General features: G+C 48.5%; 1 protein-coding gene across 1 annotated transcript in view; it reads left to right on the forward strand.

The window, feature by feature from the left end:
• Positions 1–310: 310 nt before the first annotated feature.
• LOC122391115 (cytochrome b-c1 complex subunit 6, mitochondrial-like) overlaps positions 311–25,295 on the forward strand; it is an 82,822-nt gene continuing 57,837 nt past the window's right edge. Inside the window, exon 1 of the mRNA XM_043384778.1 lies at positions 311–454. Coding sequence (XP_043240713.1) covers positions 404–454 — 51 coding nt within the window. The 5' untranslated portion in view covers positions 311–403. The remainder of the gene's footprint in view (positions 455–25,295) is intronic.

Here is a 25,295-nt window from a genome sequence, read left to right on the forward strand (position 1 = left end):
TCCAATTCCATCAAAATGTCGATATGCAAAAAAGTTCTAAAAATTGCAGCAGTTTTGTGAATCAAAAATAGCTGTAAAATAGGCCTGTATAACTTCAACAATAGTGCGCCGAAAACGTCTAAAAACGCGTAAACGAAAACTAAGATGTAAAAAAATAACTGCACCCGGTGTCACGAGGCGAATATAGGGGCGACGGTGAAAACAGGGCGCCTGGGGCGATTTGATCAAGGTTCGTGAAATTCACACGTGACATTTAGCATGTAGAAGGCCCATGGAGGGGGAGAAGCTCAAAATGTCACGTGACTAATTTGCCCTCCGGCGCCCTGTTTTCACCGGCGTCCATATATAGGTTCCTGGGCTGTTCTCTGCATTTCTTAGTCACCGGGTGTGAGGTTGAAGAAGCATGGGGATGAATGACGACTCAGACCTGAGAAACCTTGAAGATCCTCCAGAGGTTCGTATTTGCTCCCAACTAAATTTACTTTGGGTGAGATGCACAGAAGCATTCGATATTGATTTATGCCAACTTTTGAAGCTTGCTTTTCTCTGATCAGACCTGCGCCAGGACTGTCTATAGATGATTTTTAAATGATGATGTTTTGAAGTAATATCAGTTGGGGAAACTACGAGGCGAAAATAAAAAATTGATTGTGTCAATAAATGGACTTTTGATGACCATATATGGGCATAAATGCAGCCCCCGCTGCTAAGGGTGAAAAACGGTATAACAAGCCGGTACTTGTGGTATCGCGTCCACTTATCGGAGAGAAAAGGCTTCCATTTTCCACTAGGAATTAGCGTGATTTGATTAAATTTGGCGAATTGACTCGAAAATGGCGATAGGAAAAACGGCTTTTCTGCAGGTTCTGAGCGTCACAATCAGCTGGCCATTCAATAAATGGATTGGTGTTTTCGAAAGAAAATTGTTAAAAGATTTAATTTAATTACAATAAACAAAGATATTTAATTTTAAAATAATAACTTAACTACAATTAGAAAAACCATAAACAAAATAATAAAAATAATGACATTTTTAAACCACCGTACTGTTTACATTTTTTGGCGCGCTGTTTCAATCCGCCATATTTGCCAATCACTGATTGACCTTGTGTTGTAACTCTTCGATTTAGAGCCGCCAGTTAATTGTGCACGGAGTGAGTGTGAGCCTTGTGTGGTTAAAAAACATTCTTATGCCTTATTTTTTCATTTGAATGCTAGGATGCATTGGAAAGGTTAAAGGGACCCTCCCACCTTAACATTAGTTTTGAGTTGAGATAGCCAAATTGGTGGCCATGGCCTGAAAATACCGGTTTGGGCACTCACAACATCGAAAAATGCTTTAATTCGGAGATATGGAATTTCAAACTTGCAGTTTTCGGATTCTAAGGGGCTAATGCATTGGTATGCCCCCTTAGAATTTGTGACGTCAGCGGAGATCTAACGATTTTTAAATCTTTACTAAAACGTTTGGTAGCACGCGGTGGTATATGCTGCTTTGCGCGCAACAAATGCCGCACTTTCAAATAAAGTCGCTAGGACTAGCGGAGATCCCAAAAAGTAAACAAAATTAAAAGTCTAATATCTTGAAAACCAGTGAATATTTTTCGATGAAATTTGGTAGATATTCGTTTTCGCTCTTTCTGAACCGAGCGACATCACTTTCATGCCAATTCATTAACATTTTTGAAGGTGGGAGGGTCCCTTTAAGTTGTCTGATTTTATGACCATATATGGTCATCGCCCCGCCCACTCCAGCCGTTGATTGGCTAATCCAATTTTTGTTTGGCTCCTCATAGTTTCCCCAACTGATAGGTATGGCTGTGCTAGATTGAGCATGCAAGGTTTTAACATTTTTTCGTGTGTATTCAGCTGTGCACTTATAAATGGTTTGTTGTGTAGGGGAAGATGGGGTAACACTGACCCCCTTAACCTTTTAGGTTCTAGTCACATCATTTTTGGCCAAATGATCAATCTCAGTTTCATTGGATTGTCACATCAACTTTACATACATATCAACCAATTGTTCTATTGTGGTGTCGTTCATAATTGCATTATTCCACGTTTAGTAAATGTCTACATTTTTCGGGGTAACACCAACTGTCGGGTAACACAGCCCGAGCTCAGCAGGCAACGCAATTTGCAGATTGCTGGACTATTAAGTTGTTTTTCTTATCATAAATTTCGAGGCATTTTAACATATTTATAAAATACAGTGGAAACAATTTGATTATATCCCTGGTACAATGTAGTACTCGTTTAAAAAACTAGACGACTTTAAGTCCCAAAATTTAATGTTCTCGAAATTTTTCATTATCCTCTTAAAAAAAACATAGGTAGCAACAACGTTCTTTATTTGAAATGCGCCACTCCTGGGTTAGGTGTCACAATGTGCTATTAGATACCAAATTTCCCAAGTCAGTTGGGGAAACTACGAGGCGAATATCCAAAAATTGGTCAATAAATTGACATTTGATGACCATACATCAGGGCCTCGGCTAACATGTTAACTACTGGGGCAAATGCCCCAGTAGAGTCAAGGAATGCCCCAGTAGTGGTCAGGTTTTGCCCAACCTCTACAAAATGATAATATCTTAACCCGTGCACCGAGGGGGGGGGGGGCAGATATCCGCCCCCCCCCCTGAGGTTTTTCGTAGATAGCGGGAAAACCGCGGCGCGTAGTGCCGCAAAATTTGATATGACTATGCTCTCATCAATTTTACACATGGTGTGCAAGTTTGAACCTCCTAAATATTAAGGTCAGGTCACCAGGTCACTTTGAATGACCCAACCTCAAGTCACTTTTTTGCAACTTTGTCACCGTGCTTACTGCTTGAGCTACAGTAGATGTCGGAGGCCTTTGAAAGTCACAGGATGTTATAAGGTCATTAGTAGCTACAATTTGTTTATCTCGGAATTTTGATATCGATGATATCGATGATCTAAGGCAGGGGTCGGCAAATGGTGGGGCATGCCCCCTTTGGGGGTAATGGAGCCCTTTCGGTGGGGGTAATGAGGGATTCTGAGAAAGCCTATCTTTTTAGAGTAAGGGGCTCCATTGATGGAACCATCGTGACTGTTGCATCCCAGGGTTCAAAGATTAGCCCAGGTCAAAGGCACAGCACACATTGATTAGATACCAATTTTCACGTAGCTGCTCGCCTCACCATCTCACCGTGGCTCCGTATACAGTCGTACAAAAGCAGCTGCAATTTTTAACCGTCGCCCGTCTGTTGGCGTTTCCACAGCCGCTAACGTAGGGGGGAGGAGTCGATCGGACCCCCGCGGCGTCTTGGACTCTGAGATGGAGCTGTGCATAAAAAGCGAGCGTATTACCCGTGACTATAGGAAGCCGCTGCTGCCCATTTTTAACCCTCGCCGGCACAGGGAACCAGGTCGGGTCAGGTCAGTCCAGGGGGAGGGGTTGATGCAACCCCTCCCCCTAAGGTTTTTCGCGAATATCTCGCGTAAACAGCGGCCGATCGCGACGAAACTTTCAGTAACCTCGCATTGATCAATTCTACACCTAACCTAAAAATTTCATGACCCTGACCCAAATGACCTTTGACCTGTGACCTCTTTTCCGAGACCATGTTTGGCCGGAATCGCGATTCGGCTCGCATTAGCCGCGCGTTTGCAAGCTTTTCGTGGTTTCAAACGTTCAAACATGTGATTTGACGTTGCTCCCATGCAAGGTCACCTGAAGGTCAGGTCAGGTCAATGACCTTTGGTGACCTCGGTTCAGTTTTTCGAGTTTTACATGTTTCTAGGCTAGTATTTTTAGCTGAATTCGAATTTAGCAGCCATTTGAACATTCACGAAGTAGTTTTGGTACCTTCTTAACCCGCGCCCGGCTGGGGGTCCTGGATTTCCACGCCCTGCTGGGGGGGGGGGGGGTGTTTGAACACCCCCCTTGTAACTCGGCTCCTGGGCCACGTAGCGATACGCGGAAGGCGGCGTTCGAAAGAGCGTCAAAAATAATGACGAAATCACTTCGGTCAATTTTTTGGTCAGGTCAAAGGTCAGGTCACCAGAGGTCATTGAAGGCAAAATTTCGCCGATTTCCAGGTCGAATGTCGACAATTTCCAAGAAGCCAACGCATAACTCGAGAACCAATAGAGCTACAGCGCCGCGGAAAAGCGCATTCGATAGCCCTATTAAAGCCCTTTCTGAGTAATTCCCTCAGATTTGACCTAATGTCAACGGCTTTGCCTGCAGGGGGCAAAAACTGCAAAAATAGCTGATTTTTTCGGAAACAGTTTTTCTGCAATAACTTTTGACCCAAGCCTTGTACGAGCTTACTTTTACCGGCATTGTGTTCCTCTCGTCAAGACGCATCGAATGAACTATAAGTTGACCTTGAAAGGTCAACTTGAAAATTTGACCTCAGGTCAAGGTCATGACCTGACCGGAAAGGGTCATGTTGCATATCAGTCGATCTGTATCGTCGAGCTGAACACATCTAAGGCGTTTTCATCGCTCTAGCATGCCTCTATCAAAAGTTATTTGCGAAAAACTGTTAGATACCATTCGTGACCTAAGATGACCTCAGGGCATAAACAAGGGTCACGGACACCATTTTCATGTTCAGTGTGTCTAAACCACTTGTAATTCGGTGTTTGGGAGTGTTTATAATGTCTTTTGTCCAAAAGAGGCGCATTTCAATTTTCTCCCATTGACTTATAATGGGGAGGTCGCAAAATTGACCTGACCTTAGGTCATCGATATCAAAATTCTGAGATATACATTTTGTACATGCTATTGCTCTTAGCAATCGCTGAAAGTTTCAAAGCGATCGGTCACTCGGTGTAGCTATGACAGACATTGAAACTTTTTATGAGGCGAGGTCACTTCAAGTGACCTGGTGACCTGACCTTGAATGACCTTGGTCTGAAATTTTAACAACATGTGTAGAATTGATGTATGATAAGGTGTACCAAAAACGGCGGCGCTCCGCGCCGCCGTTTTTGAGATATTCGCGAAAAACCACAAGGGGGGGTGTTCAAACACCCCCCCCCCAGCAGGGCGCGGGTTAACCCGGCAGTTGCTGGGGTATTTCGCCACCCACCGTTTGCTGGGGGGGGGGGGGGGGGCGTTAAACGCCCCCAGCCGATAACTGGAGAACCAATAGGCGCAGCGAAACGCACGAGGCGGCAAACGAAAGAACGCGACGAGACGCTTCCGATGACTACTTTAAAGTTGAATTTTGAGTTCACAGGTCGGGTCAAGGTCAGGTCAAACACCTGAAATCGGGCTTTCAGTAGCATTGACTTCAGGACTTCGCAATGGGCGCCTCTCGTCATAAACTCTGTCAAAACGGTGCACAATCCATCATATAAGGCCTACAAGAGTGTCAGCTCCATGTAGGGGTCAGTCAAGCATAGGTCAGGGTCAAGGTCAGGTCAACCGGGTAGGCACATATCCCCGAAAAACAAAACTGATATTCGCAGCCTGTGACACATGTTTTATGGGTAATTTGGGGCGCAGAACACAATGGTGACATTCATTTTATCATATGTGTACGTGTTTGGCTCAAAAAGTTCAATTTAAGAAATGCATGTGTCATGGTCGTGAAGTAGTCACGTGAAATTGCCAAGATTCAGTTCAAGATTTTGGAAAATGCGGAACGATAATCAATAATCGAAGATAGCCATTTGATTGTTCATGGTATTGGCAGTCTAATGGCGTTTACGGCATGTCTGTATGTCTATTCTGTGATTTTATATGATTTTTGGAACATATGCCGTTTTTGGTCGAAAACTCAGAAATCATGACGTCACTAAAACCTCGATATCTCAAAAATTTTCCGACCGATTTTTTTGAAACTTTGTCACAATAAACTTCATTCAATTCCCTACAGGTAGCCAAAATTTGGCGCGCCTGCGGCGCGCCGTTTTTATGCTATGGCCCGGCGAAAAAAGTGGGGGCGTTTAACGCCCCCCCCCCAGCAACTCGCGGGTTAACATGTTACGAAGCTGTCAGAGGCGGATGGCAGGTACTACGAATACCTATCACGACCCCTACCGGTTGACCTGACCTGACCCGACCTGGTCCTAACGCTTAACGACATCATCTGTGATCAAAACTAACACGATATTCGTGATCAGCACCCCGGAAAACCCCGTAGCAGCCACAATTTACGACTTTCTAACAGGTCCCGATATTCCCGATTTTTGGGTCATTGACCTGACCTGGAAGGTCAACCGATGACCTAGGACCTTAAAATTGGGTATCATTGGCTTCCTCTCGTGACGGGCAACACGCTCGTTTTTCCGCGAAGCTCTAGCTCCATCAGGGGCCAGACGCGAGGGGGGTCGTACCAACCCCCAGTTGCGGATCCAGGGGGGGGGGCAAAATGGGCATTTGCCCCCCCCCCCCCCAAACGGCATAATTTTAACATTACGCCTATGGACGATGCATGGAAAGAATCGATAAATTGTTATGGTTTGCCCCCCAAAACTTTGAGCTGGATCCGCCTCTGCAACCCTCTGCAACCCTCCGCCCTTGTGCCGTCGAAGGACTCAAAATGGCCTGTGCCGGCGAGGGTTAAGGTCCTTGGTCATTTCGTCTCATTCAGGAGGTCAAAGACAAGTGTCGAGAAAATCGGGACCCGCTATAACTTCTTGAAGTGAGATTTTATGGCTCAAGATGATCTCCAGAAAAAGCTCATAAGCCAATGATCATTATGGGTCCAGAGGCCAGTTTTACCGACAGAAAAAATAGCCGCCTGCCGAATTTTTCGCCTAAAGAACGCTTGACATACGGAGCGTAAACGGTAAAACCCTATCCACTTACATGCTCATCGCGCTTACGCTCCGTATGTGAAGCGGTTTTTAGGCAAAAACTCCGGCAGGCGGCTATTTTTCTTTGGTAAAACTGGCCTCAGGTTTTCCCGGGCAGGTAAAGAAAAAATGATTTGCTCGAGGGTACAATTTGGTCGTGATCCAACGGCTTTTACGTGAGCTTTTAACGAAAAACCACCCGCCGCCCCTATATGTACGAGGGTTAAATGGGATATATTAAATGTTTTGTGGAGGAAGTGTCATGTTTTTTCATTTGATGCATCGGAAATGCAAAAATACCCAAAGAGTTCCAGAAAGGTATGGAATTTCAGTAAACTTGGTTGTGTCAACAATGGGGTCTGGTAGGTGGGGGTAAGGGCCCTGCCTGGCGCCTAAAAAGGGGGCGCAACACCGAATGACCTGCCGACCACTGCACGGTCTTGCCGAATACCAGATTAGCGCGAATTTAATCAAAAACCCGACTTTCGATAAACTGTTATTCATACCTATCAATGGGTAGGAAATTGTCCGAAGTTATCGGATAGAACCTTATTTTTAAGCCACTTTATCATTTGAGGACTTATATCCCTGCCGAAAGTAGACCCACGCTTCGGTTCCTGAAATCGGGCAATGGTACTGAGAAATATGTCCAGTTTTCAATGTAAATTTTACGGAAGCTTCGAGAAGTTATATGAGAAAATAGCATATCACCGGATAGCACAATTCATGATGAAGCTGTTTCTGCTATCATGGTAGCTTTTCAATGAATGGTTTCTGAGTTTAATGAGTTAGAACAGGAGCCCTGCATGTGTATCGTTCTCACGATAGTGTTTCATAAAGAAGTTGGAAAATGTCAAAATGGATAAAAATGGATATCACGAATAGGGCATGGCTGAACTCCCCGCACATTTCTGAACATAAGCGAGCAAGTTTAAGCTGCCACTTTTTGCCTATTTGCCGTCAATTCAGCTTTGAACATGTCTAGTCGGCCGCCCGGCGTGACCTGACCAAGGTCGGGGGCGGCGCGGCCGAACAGGCTCCAGCCTAATTAACTATCTCAAGCACACGGAATCGTGATTTCATGCATTCCTTGCAAGGTTCGATGCTTCACTTTTGCATTATTGGCCTTACGTGACGTCATTTATGACGTCACTAGGGTAATAAGAGCTTTTCGTCAATAACTCCCGATCAAATTGAGCTAGCGAGTCGGGAAAGCCACCAATGGACTCAGGAAGACCTGCCGAATCGAATGATATGCAACATGACCTCCTTCGACCAACTTCGGGATCTGGGGGGCTCTAACCTGACCTTCACCCGAGGTCAACACCTTAAGTTGACTTCAGCCGAACAAAAAGTATACCATTCGACGCACCTGAGCGAGGCGAACACGATGATGCCAAAATTGCGGCTCTGCGGCATTTTTTCGCGAAGTTATTAATAAAAAACGAATCCGTGCCTTGGGCCACTTGACCTGAACTCAGAGGTCACAGGTTACCCTGAGACCTTAAAATCGGATACCAGTTGCTGCGTCTCGTAACGGCACACACGCTCGTTTTTTCCGCGAGGCTCTGGCTTCATCAGGGGCGAAACAGCGACGGGGGTCGTACCCCCCCCCCCTTCGGCCGGCGCGTATTTTGAAAACCAATAGGTCCGGCGAGGGGTAAATGTCAGTTTTGGAACCAGGAACCATTTTCAGTGGATCCGAGCGGCGCTGGGATTAAATTCGCGCTAAACTGGTGTTCGGCCACACTGTGCACTGATCTAAGGTCACGTCAATTTCTCGACCTCCCCATTGCATGGTCAATGGGGGAGAAATCAACTCCCTGTTTTTACCACTTAAACGGGTCGGAATGGCCCCATCAACCATACATGACTTCATATACGATCAACCTTCACTACCTTGAGGTGTGTTTTGCTGTTGGGCAGCTGTAAGGTCATGTGACGTCTTCAAAGGTCACCAAAGGTTTTTTGCCAATAACTCCGTACAGGAACAAGATACAGCCGCGCAGATGGTCTCATTGTGTTCAGCTCATCAAGGCGCATCGAATGATATACCTACATGATGACCTCGGGGTCACGTGACCTGAGGTCAACCTTTGACCTTGACCTTTCGAGGTCAACATACATATCATTCGATGCGGATTGCCGATGAGAGGATCACGATGATGCCCTTAGTTTGTTCCTATCATGACTAGTTCGAAAGTTATTCGACAAAATCTCTCCATATCTAGCGCGGCCATTTTGACTTTTTTGACCCCTGTGACGTCATATTTGACTTGACCTGAAAATGATCTCACTGAAAATTATTGACCTTGTCCGTGCGTATCCCATGCCGTTTACCGCTTGTCGCTATCTTGCTTCGTTCTCGAGATCTCGGGGGGGGGGGCGGTCATCCGCGTCCCCCCCACCGTCGGTTCTAAGTTGGCGCAGACCCCCGTCGGTGCGCGGGTTAATATTAACGTACATTCTTTCACTCGCGAGCCGTTGAAGACGTTTGTGGCAAGAAATCATGGGCGGCGAAAGAGAGGGTGCATGGTGTGCAGCTGCACCATCAATCTATATTACTATTTAAACAGGATCCATCTGTCTGTCTGTTTGTTTGTTTGTCCGCCACGCCGTGTAGTGGGTTCAATTCCACTCGCCTACAGGGCAGACGGTATATCGTAGGGGGTTGAAATTTGCACACCTTCTAGGTGACAGAACGGGTCAACGCCTTTTCTAGGTTCCGACTCGCTGGGGTACACGGTTCGCGCGTGAAGCGCGCTGGAAGAACGCCAATGAAATTTTGATCGGTTCTTATATCTTCATTGAGAGCTGGGATCGACAAACTTTGTGGACTAAATGCATGCCGATCGGCGGCGGGTGCCTCGCATTGGCGGATGGGCAAGTTTTTAATTTGAATAAATAGTGTCGAGAGAATGTGTTGATTTTCGTTCAATGGGAAGAGTTTGTGATATAAGTATAAAAACGCACGGCGTTTGCCGCAATGCGTCACATTGGTCACAAGGCGCCATTTTTGCCGCAACTCGCACAGTTTTGTCAAATATGGCCCGATAAGGGTACAATTTGATGCAAGGGTGCATGCTCAAACAACAGGTACAGATGCGCCGCATTTGCCGCAATGCGCCACATTTGCCACAAAGCGCCATTTCCGACAAAATCGAGTAAGGGTAATGGAATGGCACGAATAGGGGCAGGGCTGAGAACACTAAGTCTGATATTTTAGTACTGATTGGATCCAATTATTCTGTGACCTGACATGACCCAGCGGTGTTGGTAGGGGTAGGGTAGTGGTAGGGGTAGTGGTAGGGGTAGTGTAGTGGTAGGGGTAGGGGTAGGGGTAGTGGTTGTAGTAGTAGTAGGGGTAGGGGTAGTGGTAGGAGTAGTAGTAGGGGTAGGGGTAGTAGTAGGGGTAGTGGTAGGGGTAGTGGTAGGGGCAGTGGTAGGGGTAGTGGTAGGGGTAGTGGTAGGGGTAGGAGTATGGGTAGTAGTAGTGGTAGGGGTAGGGGTAGATGTAGTGGTAGGGGTAGGGGTAGGGTTAGTGGTAGGGGTAGTGGTAGGGTTAGTGGTAGGGGTAGTGGTAGGGGTAGGGGTAGTGGTGGAGGCAAAAGCAGAACAGTGACCCGGGCTGATCCCAGCGGACGAGAGGTGACCTATGTTACCTGGCCTGACCCAAAGTGACCGGGGCTGACCCCTTTGACCCGTCTTGACCCCGTATCACCCAAATTTCATCCAACAACGCCCTCAGAACAGCTCTTTTTTAAATTCTCTTCACATTTCCGTCCATATCTATGCTTCTAGACGACACATCGACATGAATCAAACACCATTCGAAAGCAAATTGGCTGGTGCCGCAAATTTTTCTACCACGCAGCAAAGCAAGTGGCGCAGCCGCTTGTCTATATTACTATTTGAACAGGATCCATCTGTTTGTTTGTCTGTTTGTCCGCCACGTCGTGTAGTGGGTTCAATTTAGCCGGCCTACAGGGCAGACGGTACGGCGCAGGGGGCTGAAATTTGCACACCTTCTAGGTGACAGAGCGGGTCAGCGCCTTTTCTAGGTTTCGGCTCGCTGGGGTGCACGGTTCGCGCGTGGGGCGCGCCGGAAGAACGCCAATGAAATTTTGATCGGTTCGTAGATCTTTATTGAGAGCCGGGGTCGACAAACTTTGTGAACTAAATGCATGCCGATCGGCGGCGGGTGCCTCGCATTGGCGGATCGGCAAGTTATTAATTTGAATGAAAAGTGGCGAAAAAATGTGTCGATTGTCGCTAAATGGGTACAGTTTGTGATGGAATTTACAAATGCACCGCGCTTGCCGCAATGCGTCACATTGGTCACAGGGCGCCATTTTTGCCGCTAATCGCACAACTTTGTCAAATATGGTCAGATATGGGTGCAATTTGGTGCCAGGATGCATGCTCAACCAACAGATTCAGATGCGCCGCATTTGCCGCAATGCGCCACATATGCCACAAAGCGCCATTTCCGACAAAACCGATTAAGGGCAATGGAATGGCACGAATAGGGGCAGAGCTGGGAACACTTTTAAAGCCTGATTTTTTTTAAAGTACTTATTGGATCCAATTAGTATGTGACTTGACATGACCCAGCGGTGTTGGTAGGGGCAGTGGTAGGGGTAGGGGTAGAGGTAGTGGTAGGGGTAGGGGTAGTGGTAGTGGTAGAGGTAGTGGTAGGGGTAGTGGTAGGGGTAGGGGTAGAGGTAGTGGTAGGGGTAGTAGTAGGGGTATGGGTAGTAGTAGGGGTAGTGGTAGGAGTAGTGGTATGGGTAGGAGTATGGGTAGTAGTAGTGGTAGGGGTAGGGGTAGATGTAGTGGTAGGGGTAGGGGTAGGGGTAGGGGTAGTGGTAGGGGTAGTGGTAGGGGTAGTGGTAGGGGTAGTGGTAGGGGTAGTGGTAGGGGTAGTGGTAGGGGTAGTGGTAGTGGTAGTGGTAGGGGTAGCGGTAGGGGTAGTGGTAGGGGTAGGGGTAGTGGTGGATGCAAAAGCATAACAGTGGCCCGGGCTGATCCCAGCGGACGAGAGGTGACCTATGTGACCTGGCCTGACCCAAAGTGACCGGGGCTGACCCCTTTGACCCGTCTTGACCCCGTATCACCCAAATTTCACACAACAACGCCCTCAGAACAGTTCTTTTTAAATTCTCTTCACATTTCCGTCCATATCTATGCTTCTAGACGACACATCGACATGAATCAAACACCATTCGAAAGCAAATTGGCTGGTGCCGCAATTTTTTTCTACCACGCAGCAAAGCAAGTGGCGCAGCCGCTTGTCTATATTACTATTTGAGGAGGGTGCGTCTGACCGTTACCGAGGTCCCGACTTGGTGGTGCTTTGCGTGGACTACAGGCCAGACCGTTGCACCTAGCGCGCTGAAATTTGCAAAACTTATGGATCAAGGATGCGCAACGTGCCTTTGAGGGGTCTGGGCTCGATCGGATTGATAGGGAGCGCGTGGCGCGTGCCCAAAAAGTGCAAATTCGCGTCATAGACTTTACATGTATAAATCGGCACGCGAAATCGGGCGAAAATGGCTTAATTTGCCCGACACGGGTCCGATCCCCGTGCAATATCTCGGTAACCGTGGGCCCGATCGGCACGGGGAAAACAGCATCGTGTAGATAATTGAACGGGCTATCGAATGGTGTGCGGTGCAGGGGATGGCACGCGCCACGTGCACCGGGGAGGGCACTTTTATATAGAAAATTGACGTTTTGGACGGATTTTGGAATTTATATCATTTTCAGGTGACCGCCAGACAGAGCGAGTTGAAACAACGCCTATTAGCAATAAAAATGTACCGCCTCTCATGGAAAAATTGTGAAAAGCTGATTGATCCAAATCAAGGTGGTACAAATCACGGGAGAAAATGGTGTTTGTCAATTTTGTGCCACTTTATTAATCACACGGGTTTTGCTCCATGATCTGATATATCTGGCAATTAAAAAATGGCACCGTTGGAAAGAGCATTCAATTTTGTCCAAGGTTCAGTCTTCATTTTTGCATGATGATCAACAGTATTCTTAAAAATGTAAATGTTCCAAACCATTACATTGTCATTTTTAGCGAAATTCATCGATGGCCCTCAAAAGACTTCACACTTTCGAATCATTCTAAAGTAGAACGCATGATAATACGACACGGGCACCTCGATACGATTTATCTTTTTTGTTTTATTACATAATGCTTGGCCGTCAAAAAGCAATCGAACGAAATGGATACCTACCAACCAAATCGACACAGACCAACCCATACCCACGGGTAAAAAATAACCGTTCTTCGCGTTGCGGAGCACGCGGGTAACCCTAGTCTATCTTACTATTTCAACAGGATCCATCTGTCTGTCTGTTTGTTTGTTTGTCCGCCACGCCGTGTAGTGTGTTCAATTTAGCCGGCCTACAGGGCAGACGGTATATCGTAGGGGGTTGAAATTTGCACACCTTCTAGGTGACAGAGCGGGTCAACGCCTTTTCTAGGTTCCGACTCGCTGGGGTGCACGGTTCGCGCGTGGCGGGCGCCGGAAGAACGCCAATGAAATTTTGATCGGTTCGTAGATCTTCATTGAGAGCCGGGGTCGACAAACTTTGTGAGCTAAATGCATGCCGATCGGTGGCGGGTGCCTCGCATTGGCGGATGGGCAAGTTTTAATTTGAATAAAAAGTGGCGAGACAATGTGTTGATTTTCTTTCAATGGGAGCAGTTGGTGATACAAGTATAAAAATGCACCGCGTTTGCCGCAATGCGCCACATTTGTCCCAAGGCTCCATCTTCGTCGCAAATCGCACAGTTTTGTCAAATATAGTCCGATATGGGTGCAATTTGGTGCCAAGATGCATGCTCAATCGCCGGGTGAAAATGCGCAGCGTTTGTCGTAATGCGCCACATATGCCACAAAGCGACATTTCCGACAAATACGATTAAGCGTAATGGAATGGCACGAATAGGGGCAGGGCTGGGAACACTTTAAGTCTGATATTTTAGTACTGATTGGATCCAATTATTCTGTGACCTGACATGACCCAGCGGTGTTGGTAGGGGTAGGGGTAGGGGTAGTGGTAGTGGTAGGGGTAGGGTAGGGGTAGTGGTAGGAGTAGTAGTAGGGGTAGGGGTAGTGGTAGGGGTAGTAGTAGTGGTGGTAGGGGTAGTAGTAGGGGTAGTAGTAGGGGTAGTGGTAGGGGTAGTGGTAGGGGTAGGAGTATGGGTAGTAGTAGTAGTGGTAGGGGTAGATGTAGTGGTAGGGGTAGTGGTAGGGGTAGTGGTAGGGGTAGTGGTAGGGGTAGTGGTAGGGGTAGTGGTAGGGGTAGTGGTAGGGGTAGTGGTAGGGGTAGTGGTAGGGGTAGTGGTAGGGATAGGGGTAGTGGTAGGGGTAGGGGTAGTGGTGGAGGCAAAAGCAGAACAGTGGCCCGGGCTGATCCCAGCGGACGAGAGGTGACCTATGTGACCTGGCCTGACCCAAAGTGACCGGGGCTGACCCCTTTGACCCGTATTGACCCCGTATCACCCAAATGCCATCCAACAAGCCCTCAGAACAGTTCTTTTTGAAATTCTCTTCACATTTCCGTCCATATCTATGCTTCTAGACAACACATCGACATGAATCAAACACCATTCGGAAGCAAATTGGCTGGTGCCGCAATTTTTTCTACCACGCAGCAAAGCAAGTGGCGCAGCCGCTTGTCTATCTTACTATTTGAACAGGATCCATCTGTTTGTCTGTTTGTCCGCCACGTCGTGTAGTGGGTTCAATTTAGCCGGCCTACAGGGCAGACGGTACGGCGCAGGGGGCTGAAATTTGCACACCTTATAGGTAACAGAGCGGGTCAGCGCCTTTTCTAGGTTCCGACTCGCTGGGATGCACGGTTCGCGCGTGGGGCGCGCCGGAAGAACGCCAATGAAATTTTGATCGGTTCGTAGATCTTCATTGAGAGCCGGGGTCGACAAACTTACTGAGCTAAATGCATGCCGATCGGTGGCTGGTGCCTCGCATTGGCGGATGGTGAAATTGATTTTAATAAATGGTGGCGAAAAAGTGTGTTGATTGTCGCTAAATGGGTTTGGTCAATTAACTTGACCTGAACCCGGTTTACATAGCATTTTTGACGAGGCTCTAGCTCGTTAATTTGGCGAAAATTTCGATGCAGTGGTCTTCAAATATTTAGAGGGGATCATTTTGTTAATTGTTAAGCACCATTGGCATCTTTTGCAACATCACGGACGGAGATATAAGCTTGCAACAAACCCTATGTAAACGCGTCTCTGGTGACCTGACCTGACATGACCTGGGGTCAAAAATTTCACACATTGTCCAAAATTGATGTACAAAAGGCTACCCCAAGCGGCGCGGCGCTACGCGCCGCGGTTTCTTATTTACACGCAAAAAACGCGACAGGGTGGTAACATATGCCCCCCCCCCCACTGGGGCGAAGGTTAAGAGTTATCACAATTTCTTTCCAGTCTGTTCAGATAATGATCATATAGTGCTCGTTTTATTGAAGAGAGGATGTTTCCCCAGAACCTTGCCAGTTCCGAGAAACATCGGTGAGGCGTTTTACCTCGGCGGGGCGACTTGCCCCGGTCTACCCTAGTTATGAAATCAGGAGGTCAAAGGATATCCTGTGATTTGCTTCTTACTTGGGGATTGCACCAAAAGTAAATTGGTGATCGGTCCTAAGTAAATAAACACCACCTAACCTAACCTAACCTAGCCTAGGTTTGCGAATTGACATTTCGGGAAAGTTGTATTTCAACTAATTGACATTTCGGCAAACTGCCAATTCGGCAGATTGACATTTCGGCAAATTTACATTTCGGCAAATTGACATTTCGGCAAATTGACATTTCGGCAAATTGACATTTCGGCAAATTGACATTTCGGCATATTGACATTTCGGCAAATTGACATTTCGGCAAATTGACATTTCGACAAATTGACATTTCGGCAAATTTACATTTCGACTAATTGACATTTCGACTAATTGACATTTCGACTAATCGACATTTCGGCAAATCGCATTTCGGCAAATTTACATTTCGACTAATAAGCATTTCGGCAAATTGGCATTTCGGCAAAAAGGCATGTCGGCAAATGGCATTTCGACTTTTAGCATTTCGACTTTTTGACACGTCGGCAAAAAGCACATCGGCAAAGTGACATTCGGCGAAATGCATTCGGCAAAATGACATTCGGTAAATCGCCCTTCGGCAATTTGTCCGGACACCGACGGCGAGGGGCCGAGAAAGGAGCGCGGCACCGTCATCCCACAAGCCGCCCGCAGCACCGCCGTTATTCTTGTGCCTCTTGGGCGCCGCCGACGCCCTGCGGATGGGGAGCGCATCCCAGACGGGCGGGAGCCGGGAGGGCCGCCCGTGCCAGCCGGCCGGCGAAGCAGCAGCCCGGCTAGGCGCGGCGGGCGGCTGGGTGGCGGCCGGACTGAGACGAGTCCCGAGTCGCTCCATGTCTGTCTCTTGCGAAACTAGTACCGCCGCCGCCCAGCTTTGATGGGTCACTACGAGGAAAAGGCGAGCCCGCTCCCAGTACCTGGCGTGGAGCTCCCGCGCGGGCACGCCGCCTCACCGATGGCCCCTGGTCTTCTCTCTCTCTCTCTCTCTCTCTCTCTCTCTCTCTCTCTCTCTCTCTCTCTCTCTCTCTCTCTCTCTCTCTCTCTCTCTCTCTCTCTGTCTCCGTCTCCGTCTCCGTCTCCGTCTCCGTCTCCGTCTCCGTCTCCGTCTCCGTCTCCGTCTCCGTCTCCGTCTCCGTCTCCGTCTCCGTCTCCGTCTCCGTCTCCGTCTCCGTCTCCGTCTCTGTCTCTGTCTCTGTCTCTCTCTTTCCTTCTCTCCCTCTCTCTCTCTCTCTCTCTCTCTCTCTCTCTCTCTCTCTCTCTCTCTCTCTCTCTCTCTCTCTCTCTCTCTCCGACGCCAAAACCGGCCCACAACGGCGTCCATGTCGGCCGGGGCGAAATGATTTGATAAATTATTTCATAAAGGCATTAACAGTGACACAAGACAAAAGTTCAACAAATTCTACGCATGAATCATCCAGTAGGTAGTGGCATCATCCAGTAGGTAGTGGCTTCGAGAACAGTTAAAAGGAAGATGCACAAGAAAGCGTAATTTCCCAATGACATGATATGGCTGTCGCAATGCTTAGCCGCAATCACCTCTTTTTGTAGTTTAAATGGTAAGTAATTTTTGAAATTATCCGATAAAAATCGAAAATTGATACCATATTAAAGACCAATCAGTTCTACACATGAATCAGGATGTATCTTTGAGAAAAAAACTTGAAAGTTTAGGTGTGATAAGAAAAACAAATAAAAATGAACAATTTTCCCATAGACTATTGGATCCAAAATTGGCTCCAAAATCGCATGGATCCAGAATTTCTGGTAGTGCCCTCGCCACAACTGCACGTGCGCTGCGCTCGAAAATGATCACGTGACCAAATCCAGATGAGATCACCGTATTTATAGTCACCGTGACCATAATCACGGTGACTATAAATACGGTGATCTCATCTGGATTTGGTCACGTGATCATTTTCGAGCGCAGCGCACGTGCAGTTGTGGCGAGGGCACTACCAGAAATTCTGGATCCATGCGATTTTGGAGCCAATACAAAGTCTATGGGAAAATAGTTCATTTTTATTTGTTTTTCTTATCACACCTAAAGTTTCAAGCAGAGGCGTCGCCACGGATTTTTGAGTGGGGGGGTCGGGGTTCCGGTCTTCGTCTTGATGGGTAGGGGTGTTTTTAGCCACACTCCCGTTTTTTTCGTGTGTTGAGAAAAACCTCGGCGCGCAGCGCCACGAAAGAAGCGGTATATCTTATCGTACATCACTTTTGCATCATGCATAAAAATCAAGCACAGGTCACCTGAGGTCAGGTCACAATGTCATGTCAGGTTCAGTTTTAATGCCTCTAAAAACTGCAATCTTGTCATTCCTATAGATTATCTCCTATAAGTCTGAAAGTTGGTGTAATGAATGGGATTATAAGTGCCAACAGTTCATGAATCTGGGATTTTACATCTGAGAAGTGAAGTCAGGTCAAATATGTGACCTCACCAATTATAAGATATGGGAAAAGGCACGAATGCCCTCTGCTTTGAACGAATATGCTAAAAACGCTAGATACTTTTGCAGCCATGGCACCTCTGCCCATTTTAGGGACAAGGTGCAGCTTATGACCAGCGGTGACTCGAATGGTCAGTCATTAGGCCATCAAAGGTCTCTAACACATTTTCGACAACAACTTTTGATGGAGACGCTGTAGAGCGATGACAGCACCTGGAGTGTGTTCAGCTCAGCAACACAGATCGATCCATATGCAGCAGGTTCTTTTCCGGTCAGCACATGACCTTTACCTGATGTCAAGTTTTCTAGTTAAGTTGAAATTGTAAGCCATGCGACGTGTTTCGACGAAACAAACACGATGGTTACGGAGCGAGCGAAGTCTTCGTAGATAAACGGAAATTTCTGAGTATGGGCGGCCGGCCGTGGTCACGCTTTTGCGAATCTTACATATAGCTCCGCAACCACTTGACCGCTTTAGTTGCGGTAATTTTTGTAAGGTAGTTTAATTCCTTCTACCAAGTATTGGACTATTACCGATGCATATGGGTGACCCCTTATGCACGTGCCACGTGCAAAACGAAGTGGTGTCACTTTTGTAATAGTTGCAATATCTCGGTAACTACTGGGCCGATTGCGCTGAAAGTTGGCATTAGGTAGGCGCCTACTAGGCAATGCATATCCATGTGCCACAGTTGGGGTGCTGCTGCATGTGCGCACGTGCAGGGGTCGATTCCAGATCTCGAGAACGGCTGAACTGATTGTGCTGAAATTTGGTACATGGTTAGGGACCGGTTAGTAGGGTGCCGTGCAAAAGTCAGATGGGACCCATTTTGCACGTGCGCATGTGCAGGGTTCCGCTTCCAGATCTCGAGAACGGCTAGGCCGATTGTGCTTAGATTTGGCACATCGCTAGGGACCGGTTAGTAGGGTGCGGTGCACAAGTTAGTTGGATGTACCCCCTCGCAATTCTGCACGTGCAAGGCCCACCCTTTCGCTCGCTCCGTTGGTCGCCCCAAAAGGCGTTTTACTGGTGATAACATGAATATCATACACATTCACTGAATCATAGGTTGTTACAGAACAAATATTTCGGCAAAATCCGTCCGTTTAGCTGTTTGGCCTCTGTGGTACACAAGCCATAGACCCGAAATCAAATCTGAGGCGAAGTTGGCGAGAGAGCTTTAAAAAAGCTATCGAATACGCTTTCTGTGTCGCTGTAGCTCTTATTCGTGTTTTACGGGTCGCTAAGGCAAAACGTTTACCAACGTAGCGCTAAGGCATGCTTTCGGCCCCTGATCGAGGTAGAACCGGGAAAAGCGATGATGCTGCCCGTGATGAGAGAATGCCGATGATGCCAATTTAAAGATCTTGACCGGGTCATCTTAGGTAAACGCCCAAAAGTAAGGAAAATCGGGACCTGCTAGAACTTTGTGAGCCGTAGCTGCTATTGGGTTCCGAGTACGATTTCGATGTTAGTTTTGAACAAAGATGATGACTTTTGGGGTAGATCGGGTCGGGTCAGGTCAGGTCGACAAGCATGCTTCCTGACGGCCATCTAGAAAGGGTGACAACCACCACCGATAGCTTCGTAACATGTTACATTACCACCATTTATCAAAACTACTTCTTATGTTCAAACGGGCGCTAAACTCGAAATCAGCTCCAAAAACTACACTTGTAAGCAGAAGCAAATAAAACTCGAAAAAGTGAACAAAGGTCATCTATATTCAAATCAAGGCCAATATATTTTTTAGAGTAGGTGTAAAATAGATTAATCGAGGTCACTGAAAGTTTCGTTGCAGTAGGCTCCTTTTTGCGCGTCTTATTGTGAAAGCCCGAGAGGAGTCCACCATCTGACCCCATTCCCGCTATGCAGACAGGTCCGAGGGTAGCCAGGGCTGAGGCTAGTTAGGTACCTCGTAGTTACTGATCGTCATCCGACGAATCGACTGCAACCATTATTTTGACAACCAGACGAACGCTTGGGTCAGTTTTGGCGCGCCAACTCATTTGAGGGATAAAAAGGGACTAGAATAGTAACTACTTAAAAATATTGTCATGCTGATGTTCCATGCTCACAGCTTATAGACCTATAAGCAATAGGGACTAGGGAGCTCTTGAAGTGATTCTGAATCTGACGTTGTATTTATTGATGTTGCTGACGCCAACTTCACTGACATGATAGCTAAAAAAAATCATACTCAGCATCGCCAAAAGTGGGGGGTCGACCCCCCCGGTTCTCACGAGTGGGGGGGTCGCGACCCCCGCGACCCCCCCGTCGGCGACGCCCCTGGTTTCAAGTTTTTCTCAAAGATACATCCTGATTCATGTGTAGAATTGATTGGTCTTTAATATGGTATCAATTTTAGATTTTATCGGATAATTTCAAAAATTACTCACCATTTAAACTACAAAAAGAGGCGATTGCGGCTAAGCATTGCGACAGCCATATCATGTCATTGGGAAATCACGCTTTCTTGTGCATCTTCATTTTAACTGTTCTCGAAGCCAGTAGCTACTGGATGATTCATGCGTAGAATTCGTTGAACCTTTGTCTTGTGTCACTGTTAGTGCCTTTATGAAATAATTAAAGGTAGTGTGCCAGCTTTCCTGGACCATATGGAGTTAATGACCCGGATAAGGAGAACCGGATTTTTAGAACTTATCCATACCTTCAAAACTTATGGAAAGGTCTTAAATTCTTCAAATTTTGAGTACCCCAGTACGAAATTCGCCCCGACGGGTTGTCGGTCGTACCCCAACCACATTTCACACCACTATGAACAATAAATGCACACACTAAAATCGCTATTACCGATAGGCTCATCCAATCAAGTTTCGTTAATTGTAATAAGGTGGCGAAGTACTTGAATGAGCAGCATGATTGAATATCGTAGAAGAATAACCGTATGCTCACTATCTTTTAACAATCCAAAATTAGCCTAAAATGAATAAATATATTTCGGAAACGTTCCTTCTTCAGTTCAAAAGTTAACTATACAAAGCACAGAAATGTACAAATTATACATATTTGTACATTATACATATTTGGCTAATTTTGGATTGTTAAAAGATAGTGAGCATACGGTTATTCTTCTACGATATCCAATCAAGTTTCGATAAACCCGTTCATCATCATCTCCTGCGGTTTCGAACACGCCTGTTAGGTGGCTTCTGATGCTCGTCGAGGTCGGAATTTCCAAATACGCTACTCATACTTTGTGGTGCGGTGGTGGTGCGTCGGGCCGCGCGCTCTGACTTCGGCCAAGAAAAATGCGTCAGCTGATCATTGTCATTTCTGCCACTTGCGTGTGGTGAAATGGGGTCATAACTTAAGAGACGGCTGTTTCATATCAATTATTTTACATAAAATCATATTTCAAACCATAAATTAATGTTCGACAGCCAAATTAAAGAAACAATACCAATACAGGCTTACAGTATAAGTTCGACATTGTGTTGTCTACGATTAGACAGCTGATAACTCATTCCCGTACGTCGTAACTCTATAATGACCTTTGCTTATTGTCACATGTGCGCCGCATTCGCGGTTGTTGCCGACGCCTGTTTGCAGGTCAGCCCACTACAGTTGTTATACATATCGAAAAACCGATAAACTTTTAGGCGAAAAAGGCACTATTCCAGGCCCATTTTTGATTTTTTTTGCGATATTAGGTAAAAACAGAAGCTTCTTATCTTAGGAAAAATGAAATGGGAAATCATTGGAAGGTGGCACACTACCTTTAATCAAATCATTTCGCCCCGGCCGACATGGACGCCGTTGTGAGCCGGTTTTGTCGTCCTGGGGAGAGAGAGAGAGAGAGAGAGAGAGAGAGAGAGAGAGAGAGAGAGAGAGAGAGAGAGCGAGAGCGAGAGCGAGAGCGAGAGCGAGAGCGAGAGCGAGAGCGAGAGCGAGAGCGAGAGCGAGAGCGAGAGCGAGAGCGAGAGCGAGAGCGAGAGCGAGAGCGAGAGCGAGAGCGAGAGCGAGAGCGAGAGCGAGAGCGAGAGCGAGAGCGAGAGCGAGAGCGAGAGCGAGAGCGAGAGAGAGCGAGAGAGCGAGAGGGAGGGAGGGAGGGAGGGAGAGGGGGAGAGAGAGGGGGAGAGAGAGGGGGAGAGAGAGGGGGAGAGAGAGGGGGAGAGAGGGGGAGAGAGAGAGGGAGAGAGAGGGAGAGAGAGAGAGAGACGGAGACGGAGACGGAGACGGAGACGGAGACGGAGACGGAGACGGAGACGGAGACGGAGACGGAGACGGAGACGGAGACGGAGACGGAGACGGAGAGTCTAGGTCTAGGACTAGGACTAACCTAGTCCAACCTAGTCCAACCAACCTAGAACTTAGATTAAGATGTTAGGTCCAACCTAGTCCATCCAAGTGCGTGATGACCACCTTCACGCCGGACCCCAAGGAGTGCGGCGGCAAGGCCAAGCCCCAGCTCAGCTTCTGCGACCATCCGCTAGGCTACGAGGAGACGCTCACCTTCCTCGGCCTGAAGCTGGACTGCCAGCTGACCTTTGCCGCCCACATCGCCGCCCTCAGAGAGAAGATGGCAAAGCGCCGTGCTTGCCTGTCAGCGATTGCCGGAAGGAGCTACGGAAGCCACCGTAGCACACTCCGCATCGCCTACAAGAGCTACGTGCGCTCCCTCTTCGACTACGGGGCGCCCATCTACTTCACCCACGCGGCACCGGCTGTTCGCGAGCGCCTGGAGGTAGAGCAGCGGAAATGTGCGCGCCTGATTACCGGCTGTATCAAGCTCACGGATAAGGAGACCCTGGTGGCGGAGGCAGGCCTCCCTCCGCTATCACTCCGTGCCAAGGAGCTGACAGCCGGCGAGTACGCGCGCATAGTCCGTCTACCTCCGGGAGACCCCGCTCGCAACCTACTGGACAAGACACCACCACCGAGACTCCGCTACCGGGCCCACGAGGCATGGAGGCGCGCGGTGACGTCTGCCGAGGAGGCGGGTCTGCCACCGCCACCGCCGGCAGACGAGGACGCGACCCTCTCATACAAGCCATGCTTTCGTCGGGTCGGTAGGTGGGCCTGCGACAGGGCGGGCTTGAGCGACCTCCCAGTGGAGCCCCTGGCACTCTACCAGGGCGCACCACCCTGGCACCACTGTGGAGACGCCGTCCGTTTCGTGCTGGACCTGCCGCAGCCCACAAGGAGGACAGACCAGCCGGAGAAAAGAAAGGAGGCGGCGCTAGCGGCGCTGGCCCTCGTCCCCGAACCAGACTGCACAATCAGAGGCCTGTTTCACTAACAAATAAAACTTGTAATTACAAAGAAAAAGCTTGAGTTTAAAAGAAATAATTACCAACATTTGAAATTTGGATTTCACGAAACCTTTGAACATGAATTTTGAGTTTAAAATTTGCAAACTTTTTTACAAGAAGAAGCTTGCTAGAAAACATGGGAATCGCAAACTTTCTGTTTCACGAAGACCAGAAACTTGAAAGACAACATCGTAATTACAAACCTGAAATTCCAGTGGTCCTGACGTTCGGAATTTTGATACTTGTTGTGCAATAATGCAAAACAGTCATATATTTAGAACAACCATGCTTTGTTGAGTCGTTTCATGCTCTTTTTTTACTTAGCACACACCCTAAGAAGCAAAATAATCGGTATTAAAATATCGTCATGTTTTGTCACTCGCGCGCCATAATTGCATTTAACAGTCTTCTGCTGTTAAATGTTTTGCGTGTTATTTTCTTTCAATAATAGGAAAATGTGAACTATCATTTATATCTTTTTCCAACAGCATCATTATTTATAATTTAATTTGGCAGCTTTCGACATGAATACTAGACAAAATTTGATAAAAAGAAGCAATATCTTTGACATGCTATAGTTCTTGATTAAAAACAATTTGACTGTGTACAAGTTTATTTGCAAACATTTTCTTATCGGAGGTGCCACTGGCGATGAAGCTTAGTGAAATCGGTTTTTACGTAGTTGGTAAAAATACTTATGAATTGTAAACTACAAACACTTGTAATTACAAGTTTTTAGTGAAACAGGCCTCTGGTCGGACGGATCCGCCAAGGAAGGCACCATCCAAGGCGGCGGTGGAGCGATCCTGGAGCTCCACCGCGAGGGACGCACAATCGAGTGCGTGGCACCGGCCGGTCGAGTGTGCAGCAGCATGAGGGCGGAATTGGTGGCAATGACGGAGGCTCTGACACGCCTCCAGGAGCTACCGGCCCCTCGAGAGCACTCATCAAGAGAGTGCGCTGCTCTGCACAGACTCCCGGTCGGGGCTCCAGCTACTCAGCCGCGGCCCGGATGACCAACAGTCGGCCATCGGTCAGCGCGTCTGGGGCCTAATAGACGCGCTGACAGCCGCAGGGACGGACATCACCCTGCACTGGGTCCCGGGCCACGCCGACCTCGCCGGCAACGAGGCAGCTGACCGCCTCGCTAACCAAGCCGCCGCCGACTGCGCTCAAGAGGAGGCCCCGATTGACCTATCCAGCGCGCGGACAGCTATTCGCCGCTGGACATCGGAGCTGGCCTCCGCACGAGCGCAGCGACACCCTCACCGAGACCCTACTCCGAGCCACGATGAGCTGGACAGGTGGGGCCAGGTCATCTTGTCCCAGCTTCGCACTGGATACTGCCCACTGGTGCGAGCCACAGCCCATCGTCTCGGTTTGGTCGCAGACTCGACCTGCCGAGCTTGTGGCGAGGAGGAGGAGGACGTGGAGCACCTCCTGGCCGGGTGCCCCGCACACGTGGCGGCGAGGGCCGGCTTCTGGGGGCACTGCCCTACCCTGGAGGAAGTGTTCTCGGGGCCGGCCGAACATGTCATCAACTTCTTGAGAAGAGTGGGGCGGGTGCAGGTCGCCGCCGACCCGCCCCCGCCGGCCGCGCCCTAGGCGCGGTCCGCGACCGCGCAGAGAAGAAGAACAAGAAGACGGAGACGGAGACGGAGACGGAGACGGAGACGGAGACGGAGACGGAGACGGAGACGGAGACGGAGAGAGAGAGAGAGAGAGAGAGAGAGAGAGAGAGAGAGAGAGAGAGAGAGAGAGAGAGAGAGAGAGAAGACCAAGGGCCATCGGTGAGGCGGCGTGCCCTCGCGGGAGCTCCACGCCAGGTACTGGGAGCGGGCTCGCCTTTTCCTCGTAGTGACCCATCAAGGCTGGGCGGCGGCGGTACTAGTTTCGCAAGAGACAGACATGGAGCGACTCGGGACTCGTCTCAGTCCGGCCGCCACCCAGCCGCCCGCCGCGCCTGGCCGGGCTGCTTCTTCGCCGGCCGGGTGGCGCGGGCGGCCCTCCCGGCTCCCGCCCGTCTGGGATGCGCTCCCCATCCGCAGGGCGTCGGCGGCGCCCAAGAGGCACAAGAATAACGGCGGTGCTGCGGGCGGCTTGTGGGGTGACGGTGCCGCGCTCCTTCCCCGGCCCCTCGCCGTC

This window comes from Amphibalanus amphitrite, unplaced genomic scaffold (assembly GCF_019059575.1).
Source record: "Amphibalanus amphitrite isolate SeventyFive unplaced genomic scaffold, NRLGWU_Aamphi_draft 000422F_arrow, whole genome shotgun sequence".
Classification (NCBI taxonomy): domain Eukaryota; kingdom Metazoa; phylum Arthropoda; class Thecostraca; order Balanomorpha; family Balanidae; genus Amphibalanus; species Amphibalanus amphitrite.